The sequence below is a fragment of the Dunckerocampus dactyliophorus genome, chromosome 5 (assembly GCF_027744805.1).
Source record: "Dunckerocampus dactyliophorus isolate RoL2022-P2 chromosome 5, RoL_Ddac_1.1, whole genome shotgun sequence".
Lineage (NCBI taxonomy): Eukaryota > Metazoa > Chordata > Actinopteri > Syngnathiformes > Syngnathidae > Dunckerocampus > Dunckerocampus dactyliophorus.
The window spans coordinates 30,907,748-30,923,131 of record NC_072823.1 but is presented as its reverse complement, the minus strand read 5'-3'; the positions used below and the strand labels follow the sequence as shown (position 1 = coordinate 30,923,131).

Sequence of the window (15,384 nt, the reverse complement as noted above, 5' to 3'; positions counted from 1 at the left end):
TGACACTGTCCATGACCGAAACTCTGTAGTTGGACCTAGCCATGATCCTGTTGGTGCTCCAAAATTCCGATATTGACCTTGTCCATGTCCTTGTCCCCCACACAAACCCTCTAATGTTTGCCCAAATGGTCCAAACAAAAGTTGTGTCCTAGTGTCCACTTTACAAACACTTCCTCCCCTGATGTTTGGTCAGTGTTATTTTTGTGGTGGCAGACATGCTTCAAGTTGGACTCTCTTGGCCCCTGAGGACGTTGGAATCAGAGAATGTCTTCTGGTTGCCATGGTTACTGAAGCTAACGTCCTCTGTTGACCTCACCTGCCAGCATCAACGTGTCAAAACTGACAGCGTTGGTGGCCGTGTTAGGACCCCAAGAGGGGATCGAGGGCGTCAGAATAAGGGCTCCCCCACCCTCACCCCCCTTGGTCTTTCCCAAACATGGACCACACTGCTCGCCTTGCCTCGCCACTCAGCGCTTCCATGAAAGCCTTCAAGAAGAGAGAAAAAAAAATCTGGCACTTCATTAGCGAGCACAGACGGGTGAGTGGGATCGCCCCGTCCCCCCTGGGGAGGGGGGCGGAGTTCCTTCAGAGAAGAGCGCCGCTAATTAGACTTGAGGGGGGAAAGCCGCCAAGCGTGTAATTGCGCGGCAGACGCCGCCCAACGCGTTTATTTCCTGCGCGCCACTTGTTGAGGTGGACGTCATTTTAAGGCAAAGTGAGAAAAGTAAGTGCTTAAAGTAACACCCCCCCGCCAAGACAAACCCCAAACCTTCCCGCCCCTGGCTGTCATGCTAACCGGCCGCTGTACACTTAGTTGTCTCTGCCCTCGTCGTGTTGTGCTGTCACTGTCACCTGCGTACAGCGGCCGCACGTCCATCTGTTTCAGCTCCTTGAACGCACCACGAGGTCTTGTCTCGCTCAGCTAGCATGTTGTTGCATGTATGTTACATGTTCAAACATCAACATGGACTGTGCTGTACTTACTGTACAACACGGGGTGTCAAACAGAGGGTACTGTGGGGGCACTTTGATACATTTTGTACATTAATGATGCTAAAAGTAAAAGTAATGTAGCTCTATATGCTAAGCTATCTTAGCTTATCTTTGTGTCACAGCTGACAAAGCAAATGAATATAGTATATATTCATATATCCCATTCATAAACAATTATAGTAGTCCCTCGCCACTTAGTGCTTCCACTTTCACAGCTTCACTCTATCACGGTTTTTCAAAAATATATTTAATAAATCATTGCTGTTTGTGGTTAAATACGGCCTATAAGTAATAAAACTAAAGCATATTCAAGCCAACTTCACAAACTGCCTGCCTAAATTATGCATTTTCAAGCATTAAAATGGTGAAAGTAAAATACATTCAGAAGACACATTCAAAGATGTTGTGATGATATGTAGTGTCCTACACTGGTCACTAGGTGTCAGTAATGTGACATTGATGACACAATAGCCACTGCAGGAAGTACGGTACAGAACAGGAAGTCAAAAAAGAACAAAAAGGAACTCGCCCGATGCTAACATGTGGCAGTCTATATTATGTCTTATTTATTCGTGCTTCAGCAGTCCCACAAATTGAAGATTTGCAATTTTTGACCCCCCCCCCCAAAAAAAAAATTATATATATATATATATATATATACAGAAAAACCATATATATACTCCACAGAAAAACCATCAAAAATACACTTTTTTTTTTTAGGGGCCACCATTCATTGGTGGTCCCAGCATGTAAGCGGGGCTCTATTGTATAATCAATGTTAATGAAATTATAAGTTAAAGGTTCATTTTAATTATGTCTAAACAGGTTTACTATGTCTTATTTTCTCTTATTATGTCTACTATATTGGGTAATAGGAGTGTAAAGGTGACTATAGGGGTGTTATTTCATGTCTAGAGGGCTCTAATCATGTTAAAAAGTGGATTTAGAAGGTTGTAAACAGGGTTTCTATGCATCTAACTACCAAAATATTCCATTCATAAATGAGGAATCCTACTTTGTGGAAATGATCTTATCTCGGTCGGGTCTGGAAGCAATCAACACCATAAACGAGGAATTATTGTGCTTAATTTTACAATATGCCAAGGGACAATAAAAACAAGCTGCAGGCCACACCCTTGATAATCCAAGTAATGAGTTAGATTAATGTACATGTCTCTGCGGGAAAAAGCAGAGGTTGATCAGATAACAAAGAACGTATAATACTGCGCTATGTACAGTTGCTATGTATGCATTCATTCACTCATAAGCTAACTTGCCGCACAATGAACACTGCACAGAAATAAGAATGTTGTACGTCAAGAAGCGTCAAAAGAACATGTTCTTCTGACAGGAAGTACAAAATGTCACGCTTCTGTTTGTGCCTGAAAAGCATCAAATATCTGTTGGCAAAATGAGTCTTTTCCACTAAGTGTGCGTGTGTGCGTGTTGTCGGTCATGACAGCAATGGCTCGGCCACGTCGGAGGATTTGTTCTGGAAGCTGAACGCTCTGCAGATGTTCGTGTTGGACCTCCACTGGCCCGATGCCGAGTTCGCCAAGCACCTGGAGCAGCGGCTCAAACTGATGGCCAGTGACATGATGGAAGCCTGCGTCAGGCGGTGACACCGCACGGAACGCACATCTTCCTCAACATTCTCCTCAGAACATCATCTGACACCTTTTTTGTTGTCCCGCAGAACAAAATTCGCGTTTGATGGCAAAATGCAGAAAGCCAACAGGTCGACGGACTTCCGAGTGCCGCTGTGTGTGTGCACCATGTTGAACATTCTGATGGACGCCAAGAGACAATGCTCCAAACTCTGCGTGCTGGACACCGGGCAGGAGGTAACACTAGAACATCATGTCTATACCATTGTTCTCATCGGAAATCACGTACAGTAATTCCTTGTTTATCATGGTAAATTGGTTCCAGACCCGACTGTGATGAATGAATTTCCACCAAGTAGGATTCTTTATTTATAAATGAATAATATCGTCATAGTTAGAGCATAGAAAACAACCTTCTAAATACATTTTGGATCCTTAATAGAGCCCTCTCTATCTGTTATTTCATAGACATGAAATAACACCCCTATAGTCACCCTTACACTCCTATTACCCAACATAGTAGACATAATAAGAAAAAATAAGACATATAAGGCATAGAAATCCGGTTTACAGCTTTCTAAATATGTTTTTTAACATTATTAGAGGCCTCTAGACATTAAATAACACCCCTATAGTCACCTTTGCACTCCTATTACTCAGTATAGTAGACATAATAAGAGAAAATAATTTGTTAGTCCTGAAAACAGCTAAAATGTTACTATTTTAATGTTAGCAGTGCTAACATTAACATGCAAAACTTGATAGCATGATAGCGCTAAGTGTCTGTCACTGTTAATACTAATGAAAATGGCTAAAAATGCTACTATGCTAACATTGGCGTGCTAACATGCTACTCTTAGCATGTTAGCACATAATTATGTTCTGTGTATTTACTGACTGTTGCAGTTAGTTACATTTGCTGTTCTGTGGTTGTCATCACGCTTTGATAACGATAATGATGATGCTTTGAACTCCAAGTTTTGTTTGACTTTTGAGTCAGGTGAAGTCCAAACTGTACCACTTTGGAGGTTCCGCTGTATGCACGCCAATGACAAAAGTCTGCGTTTGTTGTTTTAATGAACTCCAAAGAAATGTCCTTCAGTTGCTCCCCGAGGACTCATCAAGTTTTTTAGACATGAATTGAAGGAAGCAGACGGTCATGTGACCAGGCGTTCAGCATTATTCGCACTCGCGAGGACGCACTCTTTAAACGTGAAGAGAAACTCTCAGAGGCGTCGCCATGACAGCCGCTTTATTTCTCATTCAGGTGTTTTGAAAGTCAAGACTTTCCGCAGTTGTTTTTTTTTTCTGCTCTCTGCTGGCGCCTGAAGAACAGGAAGAGACGCTAAAAGCTTCTCCCGCCGCTGAGCGGGTCAAAGTGTGGCATCAGCTGCTAAAGCCTCAGCCTTTCTTCTAAACACGCCGCCGCTTGATTGGCTGGGAGGCGAGCGTGAGGCGGCGGCCTTGACGCCAATGACAGCCAAAACACCCCCCCTCCCTCCCCCCGCCCCCCACCCCCTCAGACGCCAGCAGCCTGTTAGAGAGCTAACAAATACGCCATGAATCAATCATATTTTATGCCACTGCAACAGCAAACAATACCAACATTAAACCTCTCACGGCTGACTCCTTAGACATCCGTGTATACAGTAATCCCTCGTTTATCGCGGTTAATTGTTTGCAGACATGACCGTGATAAGTAAATTTCCATGAAGTAGGATTCCTTATTTCTAAATGGTATATTTTGGTAGCTAGAGCATAGAAAAGCTACCTAAAACCTTCTAAATACACTGTTTAACATGATTGGAGCCCTCTAGACATGGAATAACACCCCTATAGTCACCTTTACACTCCTATTACCCAATATAGTAGACATAATAAGATAATATAAGACATCTAAGACTTGTTTACGACCTTCTACATATGGGATTTAACATGATTAGAGCCCTCTAGACATGGAATAACACCCCCATAGTCACCTTTACACTCCTATTACCCAATGTACTAGACACAATAAGAGAAAATAAAACATGATACACACGTCATGGCGGATACTAGAATTTACATATACATAACACATTTTTGATGTAGGCCAGAAAAAATGAGGTACCCCGCCACTGGTACTAATGTATATATAATGTGATACAATACAGCTGTGATGAGAAAAATGCTTTTGCACTTTGCTTGCAGGCCCATAATATATAGGATAAAGAAAACTAGTCTGGGTTGCGGCACTTTACTTGCAGGCCCACAATAAGAAGTATGACGATTAATAGGATATGCCTCTGTGCTTGGCTTGCAGGCCCATAATACAAAGTATGAAGAATAATAGGACGGGCTGATGTGCGTTACTTGTACCCCAAAAGTGATTATGACCGTCTACTATCTAAATGCACAGCATCGATTCTATTGGGTGTGATTCGGTAGTGTACCTAATGAAGTGTCCAGTATGTCATGAAGGTTATGCTGCTTGTCCAATGATGACATCACTTTAACAAAGACAATAATACAAGACGTTTAACGTATATAATTGTCTCCTCCTTTTGCAATGTCCCTCCTCTGTCTCTCGTGTCCTCCTGCATGTCCTTGCTTGGCCCCCAGACTGACAAACAATGGGTAAGTTGTTGGGTTCCCCCCACACCCCTCTTCAAACATTTCCATGTCATCTCCACACAAACCGGGGGCGCTGTAACACCCAACTAACTGAACAAACGTTGTTAGTGGAAAAAGCACATGAGCAGCAATGGGGAATGTGGGGACAAAGGAATCAAATGCTCACGAACCGATAAAGAACGCCAACTTAAAGTAGATAGTGGCGCACTTTGTGGGTCAGAAGCCACGGAGTGCTTTTCCACACGTTTCACATGAAATGTAGTGTGCATCCTTGTCAAAGCACAGGGATGTCCCACTGGCCACGATTGGTACTGCAGCATTTGTGGCTCCCGCAAGAAAGTGCTGCAACAAAGTCAGCAGTTGAGGCGCCATCTTGTAATCTTCAAAGCACTCGAGGACATTTTGTGGAGGAGAAAAAAAAACGGAGCTCGCTGTGGTGACCTCGTTGGATCTGCAATTTGTCAGCGATCCGTGCGCTTTGTTGATTGAAATTTTTAATTTGGGTGCTCTTTAGACGGCCGCTGAAAGGCCATTGTGGCGCCGTGAACTCCCCCGCCGCCGCCATTCAGTGCTCCGAGCCCCCGCCTCCGAGCCCCCCCGCCGGGGAAAAGGTGCCATGAATATGTTTTTTTTAGAGGGGCCAAAGCGGACGTGAAATGGCGGATTAATTGAATCCTGTGTGCGCCTTTGGTCCTCGCAGCTGGACGGGTGCTTTACAGGCGCACAAGGCTGCGCTAATTGTAGCGCGCGCACAAAAAGTATCCTTCAGATTCCTGCGCGTCTTCCACCGCCGCCCGGAATGTCTTTCACACGCATAATTGTCCTATTAGCTGCTTAACTCACTCGCGCCATGTTCACTGTCTCTTAGTGTGTGTGCGCGTGCGCGTGCGTGCAGGCGTGCGTGCGTGCGTGCGTGTGTGTGTGTGTGTGTCAGTCAAAGCCATAAAAAAATAAAGTTGTCTTGGTGCTCCTCCCCCACAGCAACAGTATCACTCCAAAATCGATGTCCTCATCGATGAGGCGTTCAAAGACATGGTTTCTTCTCTCGTTTCGAAGGTAACACCCACTTTTAAAAAATCTTCGATATGTTTTACTCTATTATAGTCATAATTATGAATAATTATTTTATTTTAATTTGTTTTACTTACTGACTTCCAGTCTATATATTTCATATTTATTTTTTTATTTCAGGTCTTGGTTTAAAATGTTTTGAATGCAGTTTTGCATTATATTTGATCAGTTATCGTTTTTGCTTTGTTTGAGAAAATATTTTATTTCTATTTATTTTATTCTTTTTTTCATATTTTCAATTTTTATTTGAATGTCTTCCATTTCAGAAATGTACAGCTACAGTATATATTTCCATAATATACTGTATTTCCATTTCGGTTTGATCAAATAAGAACGATAATAAATATCATTTGTTTCTATTATTTTGATCATAAATACATATAAGTATATTTTGATGTGGTGACAGTGACACTATTAGTTTATATACTTGGTGTTTGCTAAAAATGAAAGCAATCAAATGAAAAGTATACCAAAGAATGTATTTTTAGTTTGCTGCAGGCTAAAGAGCTAAAGAAATTGTTGCTATTATGTATTGTTTGTGTGTTTTAGCTGTCGGCGGTCCTCGGCAGCGTCCTGTCCAAACTGTCGAGATACGACGAGGGCACCTTCCTCTCCTCCATCCTCTCCTTCACGGTGACGAGACGCCAAACTGATAATGCGGCGGAAATGGAATCAGTTTGACTCAACTCAGTTCCTTTCTTTCTTTCTTCTTCTTCTCGCTCCTCCTCCTGAAGGTGAAGGCAGCTGCCAAATACGTGGAAGTGCCCGTAAGTTTCTCTTTATTCTTACAGAGCAAGAAAAATGTGCGTTTCACGTCAGGAACAAGAAACCAGACGAAACACACACACACACACACACACACACACACAGGTGAGGGGAGCGCCCCACCGCGAAACAGCTGACGGTGGCCTCGCGTAACCTTCTTAATCCCCTGGCCCGCCACCGCGCGTCCCCGCCCACTCCAGACTTCCTGCTCTTCAATGACAATCTAACCGCCACCGCAGCTTCTTGGTCTTTTGTGTGCTGGCAACCTGAGGCGGCTAAGCCTCGTCTCCAGGTGGGATGAGGGTGTGTGTGTGTGTGTGGGGGGGGGGGGGGGGGGGGGGGGGGGGGGGGGTTTGGTCCTGTTGGGAGGCCACGCCCCCACTCCGTTTCTCACGACAACGCTGAGCTCACAGGTGCGCCGGGACAAGGTTCAATTTGGTTCTCACTGATATTCCCACGCTTCCACGACCTCCACGGGGGATCAAACCGTGCACGTGAAATATCAACATTTTGTTTTAGCTTGATTTCAAACTTCATTTGCTGCTGTTAATACATAAAATATAGAAAAATAGTTCATAAAATACACAAAATTGGCATATTTTGGACAAATGGTGATGAATCATGATTCATTCATAACAAAGCCAAGTACACTGTGTTCCAAATGAATATGCAAACGATATTTTTCTCTGATTTTGTTAAAGCGATATACTGTAAATGGCAGTCGTCATAAACCTTGACAACGTCACTGATCAAACCTCCCGACGATAATTATTAAAAACGTCAAATGCACTGTTCCACGTGGTTATGCACAGCAGAGCTTCAAAGCATTTCACTGCTTGTTAAGAACCCAAAATGGTCGTTTGTTGAGTTTGCAGCATAAGGAGGTCATATTTACTGAAAGCAAATGCTATTTCAATCGCTAACACTTGAACAGGCCAGGTTACATGTTAGCATAAGATCACTTCTGTGAAGGTTGCATCAAACCTTCACAATTCTTACATTCAACTTGGGAGTTTTTGGAGCGTTTCTGCTTGAGTTTCTTTGCGAGGTGTCAGAATAGCCCCCCGCAGCTGTTGTTTTGTTGTGATCCGCCTCCCACCCTCATAGATTTTTTGCTAGACGACACTCCATAGGTTCTCAATTGGGCGGAGGTCAAAGGAAAGATGGGGGCCAACCATGAGTTTCTCTCCTTTGATGCCCATAACAGCCAGTGACGCGTTAAGGAGAGCAACGCTAGCAATGTGCGGCTTGATACTGAAATATCGATACTTCAATACCAGCTCCTTCATGTTCGGAAATCAAAATAGTGATACTTTCGGCTATATTGTAAGTCACCCCTCTACGTCAGTATACTTCAGGGTTTAAAATCAATCGATAAATGTCTCGTGTTCTTTACGACACTACTTTTTGAAATTTACCAGACGCATGAGGTGAATTTGCACATAGTATCGGATTGGTATCGTCAACATTTTTACCCAGTATCAGATGGGAAATGAAATCAGTGGTATCGCACATCACGAGAGAACACACTGCCGCAATCTTTACTTCCGTAAACACATGGAAGCGCGAGTGATGTCGTGCTTTTGGACGCTTTGCGTTCACACGACCGAGTGGCATTCGTTTGGTAATGTGGACGAGGACATGACAAATGGGATTTCAACAAAAAAAAAACGAATTGTGCATCGTACCCTCCGTGTCCCACCAGGTGCACACAAGCACATGCTCCGTTATTCACGTTGTAACTACAGCGGTCAAATGATCAGATCAATCAATCAATCGTGATTTATCACCGGGTGTCTGAAACATGCGCATTTTCTGTATTTTATGAAATATTTAAGAGGAAGAAGAAGCTTTGTTGTCCTTGCAAGGGGGTACAGTCAAATTCTGTTTGGCTCCCTGTAGCAGCAGCATGTTCTAGTCCCAAAATGAAAAAGATATCATGTGATTAAAAAATACTAATAATGATAAAATAGTAAAAATAAGTTCTGAAAATGTTAAATACTTGCAACACATTCAGACTTTAATAGCTTTTTTTCTGTTCTTTTAGGTATTCGTCTGACTGTGATTCATGTGATCATTTGACCGCTGTAGTTACAACATGAATAATGGAGCATGTGCTTGTGAGCACCTGGCGGGACAGGAAGTCGGCTTTTACTTGACTGTGTTGTCTGAAAGTTGACGAGCAAGCACAAGAAGACGATTAGTGTTCGAGGAGGCCACCGTGACAAGAAACTATTGTGTGTATGTGTGTGTTTCTGCGTGTGCGTGTGCGTGTGTGTGTGTGTGTGTGTGTGTGTGTGTGTGTGTGTGTGTGGCTGGAACTGTGCCCACGTCTCCGACCTGTCACACGTCTTTGTCACCTCGTCGGCGTGAGACGACACATGGGAAGAAGATTGCCACTCAGCCTGGAGGGGCGGGATGAGGTTCAGCATCTCAGATGACACACACACACACACACACACACACACACACACACACACACACACACAAGTGAGTGCTATCGTGCGATGTCACCTACATTTGCGCTGATACTTCACAAGTGTGTCATACCTGAGTGTGTGTTACTGCTTGCATGCACAAGCCAAGCTAGACAACGTAACGCTTGCACACATTTTGGAGGTTTGGGGACCCCCAAAAGGGTGGAACTACATTGTATAATAAATCAAGAAGAGGTCCACTTGATCTGAGGTTGTTTAACAGTTGTTCTTTCGTAACATATTTTGCTAAATTCCTTAAAGGGTCCCTGACATGACTCATCAACTTTGCTTGAATACTATTGTTTGTAATTATGTTCTACATTGTTAGATTTTTGAAAGAGAACAGCAAATTCGCAAAAATGACATTTATAGTTCATGGCGCCAGCTTTTCAGTCAAATTTCCGGAAGTGACGCAATCGGAGTACCATCACTCAGCTACACAAACGTGGCAGTGTGCAAGACAGAGGTTGTTTACAGTGATTATACCGAAGATTTGTGCGATGTGTCAGTAGTTTTCGAGGAGAAAAGAAGGGAGAAACATTTGGAGATGGAATAGAGAACTTGCAGAGCGTGGACTTAAGCCTTAAGATGGTAAGTGTAAATTACTCAGGAGTTGCTTATCCTTCAATTGTTGTTTTAAATCAATTAAATCAATTATTGTTTTAAACATATCACTGTGAAAAGATGTTTTCTATAACATGTATAATGTTTTTCAGCCTTGTTGCTATCGTGGAATAGTGTTGACATTGGGTATACAAAACATGACTTCCTCTATTCTTTGCCAACTGTGTACCCGTGGAATAGCATCCTTTCTCAAAATGCTTTCAAGCCAAATTCTTCTTGTAAAGGTGTTCCTTCAGAGCAGTCAGTCATCAGTGAAATGAGCACTGCAAAGAACGGAACTCGAGGTGGGCGTCCATCTGTCTGTCCTTCGCTGCACTCGCTTCGCCATTTTTGTCTTAAAGCTTTCTCTTTTGGGAAAAAAAACAACAGTATCACTCGGACATGACAACTATTTGGATGAAAAATATACTGAACCAAGTCCACCATCTACCTCGAGAAGCGTTTGTTTACTCTGCTATAAATGTCATTTTTGCGAATTGACCGTTCACTTTTGAAAATCGAACAATGTAGAACATAATTACAAACAATGTATACAATACAGTATCTAAGCAAAGTTGACGAATCATGTCAGCGACCCTTACGTGTGAAGGGCATCCCTTACATAAGCACGGGGTCTGCCAAAAGCCCCCGTTCCCGAAAATTGAAGGATGGAAGGAGTAACTGCTGGTAACGCCACACGTCATTTGTCATGCTTTTTGGAGTCTGCTTAAGTGTTGTTGAATGAACGAGTGGAGCCCCCTTCGCCTTTGTCACCATGGACGTTGCGCAACATTTAATCATGGATGTTGCTGGATACGTTCCCTCTCAGCTAGTTAGCGTGCGCCATGTTTGTTACAATGCCGCCATGTTTCCATCAGCATCATGAAAAGAAACAGAAACCCGCAACAGACCTGCAAGTACACAACCTTTGCACTTGTAGACCCATGGACACACAACACATGGTACCCGGTGCTTATGTGCAGGAAATAAGGATTTTCTGTGGTTTCTGGGTGGTAGATTGTCAGTAGAAGAGTTTTGGGGGATGGTCCATATAAAACGGATGAAAACCTCTAAATCCAATTAATCCGTTCCAGAAACCCCCAATTTTTTCCATGCAGAAAATGATGCAAAAATAATTACAAATGACAAATAAATGGACAGCTCAACATTTAACATCATGTACCTAGTTTTGGTGGAACCCCCCCCCCACACACACACACACGCACACACAGCACCAATTAACAAAATAACACAAAATAAACTACAGTTTGCAAAAATGTAAAAAAAAATCTGTTAAATATCAGCTTCGTAGAACCAATATTGGATAAAATTGGGAAGTCTGGCACCCTTGTCTCGGTACAGCCCACTGCCTTTCTCTTTTGTGCGGTCAGTGTGTTTGTTACGTTGTGTGTCTCTCTCTTGTGCGGCAACTCTGACAAACAAACGCTGTTGTCCTAAAATGGCACCCGCGCCCCACACTGCCAATTGCTCGATCTCATGCAAGTATCGCAAGATTTTGTCTTGATGGCGACCTAAACAAACCGCAAGGGTATTTTGGATGCTAAACAAGCTGGCGAACACAAGCCAAGGCAAAATTTTAGCAAACATTTTGGATGTTAACCGAAAAAACGCGCTAACCGGGGCGGACTTTAACCAAGGTACCACCGTACTGCTTTCTCCTGGGCACACAAGATGGTCCGTAGATTATGGAGAATGTTATTTGCTAATGTTCTGTGATGGCATGAGGAGTTGGTGGTCTTGATTGTGGGTGAGAATTGCCGTCCTGGCAGGTGGCTCGTCCGATGAGGTGATCCTGCTAGTCAGAGCTGACACGCCTCCTCAGATGATGAAGATGATAGGAGAAAAGACCAGCAAGGAGAAGAACTTACTGACCTCAAAGTGTCCTCCAGAAGATTTGACAATCCTCCATCTGTAGCTCTCACCTGTCCACTGTGGAGGAGCGTGACGAGTCTGATGTCCATCACCCCCCCAAACCTCATACCAGATGCCCCTGCAGTCATGTGACCCCGCTTTAACCTCTGCTATCGCACTGTTTTCCCGCCTGGTGGTCCGTCTGGATTACAGACGCCTGACTGACTGGTCTCAGCGTGTCACTCCGTGTTAGTGTGCGTGTGTGTGTGCGTTGCATTACACTGGAATGCATGCACTTTGCATCGTTGATGCATGGACAGTACTGTAACACACACTTCCTGTCATCAAGACGGCAAGGACGGTGGCGTTTGTGTTGTTGTGTTGTGTACACCTTCGGTTCTGAAATCTTCTCCGTGTGAAAGCAAACACTTTGTCACTTTGCTCAGGCTCCATTTCCTCGTTTAGCGGCGTCAAGCTGACGTGAAGCGCCCCCTCCACAGCACTCCCCATGATCCTCGCCCCCCCCAACCACCGCCACCACCTCCCCTTTCCCCATGGGGCGATTCATGGCGGCTCAAGAGGAGCGACTGTGAAAGATGTCAAAGCAATTACAAAAGCATTACACTTGTAATCCCCCCGACAACACCAGTGGGAATCACCGTATCGCTACTATGGGTGTGTGTGCGCGTGCGTGCATGCGTGTGTGTGTGTGTGACAGAGGAGCTTTGACTCGTGTTTTTGCAGTAGGTCCTTCAAAACAGCAGAGCGCTCCTGTCATAGAAAGGATCTTTGACTTTTGCAGTAGGTCCTTCAAAACAGCAGAGCGCTCCTGTCATAGAAAGGATCTTTGACTTTTGCAGTAGGTCCTTCAAAACAGCAGAGCGCTCCTGTCATAGAAAGGATCTTTGACATGAACTGGTACTCGGCTTTGTGAAAACGAGTCCTCCGAAACAATTGAATGGAACATCCCTGCAATCCAGTCAAGAAGACATGAATGTAAGATGAGATGTTGACAGGATGTTCTGATGTGCCCTACAGAAACCGGGAATGGACCTGGCTGACACCTACATCACCTTTGTGCGTCAGAACCAGGACATTCTGCGTGAGCGCATCAACGACGAGCTATACATCGAGAAAGTGTTTGATGTGAGTGAGCCTTCTTATTCATATTCTCATTCTTGTACGGTGGAACCTTGGTTAGCGTCATCAATCCCTTCCAGAAGAAACGTATGCTAACCAAATCCATTTTTCCCTTGAAGAAATAATGTCAATCCAATTCATCTCTTCCGGAAAGCCAAAATGTTAAAGGCAAATTGCATCGACAATCCTTGTGTGAGACATGAACACACATCTTTCTCTTTTCTTTGTCTTCTAAACATATAAAAACAGCGAAAAAGACGCAGCTAAGAATGCACGTAATGGGACGCGTCTATTCTGCCGAGAAAGCCTTCTGGAAAAAACTCCAAAAAGCATCAACAACGCTCCGTTTACATAATGTGACCTTCATATTAACCAGGCTACATCGACTGTTATGATTTTTATTAACATTGTTACGCCAAAGAACTACTTTCCTGGCGGAGTGACACCTCGCCACACCACACTGGCTAGTAGGGTTGGCCGATCATTTTTATATACCGGTATAAATTCTTCCAGTGATAAGAAAATTACCGGTATAAATGATAAGTTGAGTTGATGACGTGTTTTTCCTGCGACTGCGCTCGGTGGCGCATTGTATAGACGCATTGGCGCCTCACTTGTACCACAACAGAAGAGAAAAAGAGCGTGGGTGAAGGCGGAGGAGAAGCGGACACGAAAGACAAAGAAATTGTCGCTAAACGCGGAGGTACCGCTGTAATATGGAAGCGGTTGGGTTTCGATGGAGCAGATGTGGAGCAAGAGACCACAATATGCAAAGTTTGCAAGGTGGGAACACGACAACTTTGTTCTACCATCTCAAGCGCAAACACAGAGTTGAGTACGAAGGGTGTCATGAAGCGTGCGACAGTGTCAGCGAGCGTGTCTACACCTACCCAGTCCAAAATACAAATGCTCTCATGGCCTTCCTGGCAACAGGAAAGCAAACGATGGCACGTACTGACTGATGCAGTGTCATATTATTTAGACAAAGACATGATGCCTTCATGCTCAGTCCAAAAGGACAATAATTAGCTGTACAGTATTACTGTCGAAGGCGTTTTAATAGCGCGCTCCCAAGGCACAATAGGTGTGTCACATTACCTGCATTGATGAGCTGCCTCTTTTTATCCGTTTTTATATCTTTAGAAGGCACAGAAAAGAGAGGCGCGTGTGTTCTGGTCTCACATAAGAATTGTGGATGATGGGCAGTTTTCCTTGAACAATAAACACGTCTTTATGGTTTTACAATGGCAGTTTGACACGAATAAGACAATTCTAAATGCATACCTAAGACGTGATTGTTGCCAAAGACACAATGTGTCAGCGAGATCTACTTTTTAGGCTACCTTCACACTCGACCAACTCGCCATGGAAAGGCACGGTTTCCCATGCAGGTACTCAACGATGTCGGCAAAATTTCTTCTTGTCAGTGGAAAATTCTGTTTGAAAAGTGTCACTGAAGCGGCTCCTGCCACACACACGCTCCTCTCAACAGACGTCGCAGCAAGTTGCACACAAACTGCCATCGCCAAAATTAACCATTTCCATTTCCATCAATCACTTGGTTAAGAAAGTATGGACTCCCCATGCACAAAATCCTTGAAATTGCCACAAGAAGCGACCTTTACTTGCGCAAACACACAGAAATGCGTGCGACGTCACTCGGATGCTTTGCATTCACGTTCACGAGTTGCATTTTTACAGTAATGTGAACGAGCACATAAAAAATGGGCATCATACCCTGCAGTGTGAACATAGCCTTGCGTTTCTCACCGTCTTTATCAAAACTTGACTTGGCAAACAACTATGGGGTCAACGGCCGATGACATCACAGACAGGCATCAGAGCTGACTTTCGCTTCCTGTTTCCATGTATCAACAAGCTAACAGGATGCTAACAAGGAAGGACGTTTGGTGCTAAAAATACATGAAGAATGCAGCATATTAATAGCGCAACAAGACGCGTGCCATATTGTACACTAACTGGAGCGTGGACGCAAACCGAGGCAAGATCCTGGTGTGATTTTTTTTTTTTTGTTTAATGTTAACTGAAAAACAGGCTTTGTTTCTTCACTTTTATTTTACCGGGTAAGATCAATTGAGAACCTGGCCATGACCTGGCAGGAAGCCCCAGCAAAAAGTAAAAACAATGAAACCGTCCAACCAATGAGGCAACATACTGTAAATGCTAATGTACATCCCGGGGCCTTACTTGTAAAGCTTGCGCACGCACGTATGAGGGAGGGG

At 43.8% G+C, this 15,384-nt stretch overlaps 1 protein-coding gene across 4 annotated transcripts in view; it reads left to right on the top strand.

The window, feature by feature from the left end:
- Positions 1–15,384, top strand: part of cadps2 (Ca++-dependent secretion activator 2) — a 182,381-nt gene that overhangs the window by 156,405 nt on the left and 10,592 nt on the right. For 2 of the 4 annotated variants that reach the window (XM_054776308.1, XM_054776311.1), the window contains 7 exons: positions 2,456–2,611; positions 2,690–2,837; positions 5,202–5,216; positions 6,195–6,269; positions 6,834–6,917; positions 7,019–7,051; positions 13,040–13,147. In XM_054776308.1, the coding sequence (XP_054632283.1) occupies positions 2,456–2,611; positions 2,690–2,837; positions 5,202–5,216; positions 6,195–6,269; positions 6,834–6,917; positions 7,019–7,051; positions 13,040–13,147 (619 nt within the window). The remainder of the gene's footprint in view (positions 1–2,455; positions 2,612–2,689; positions 2,838–5,201; positions 5,217–6,194; positions 6,270–6,833; positions 6,918–7,018; positions 7,052–13,039; positions 13,148–15,384) is intronic. The other 2 variants (XM_054776309.1, XM_054776312.1) reach the window with 1 other exon arrangement.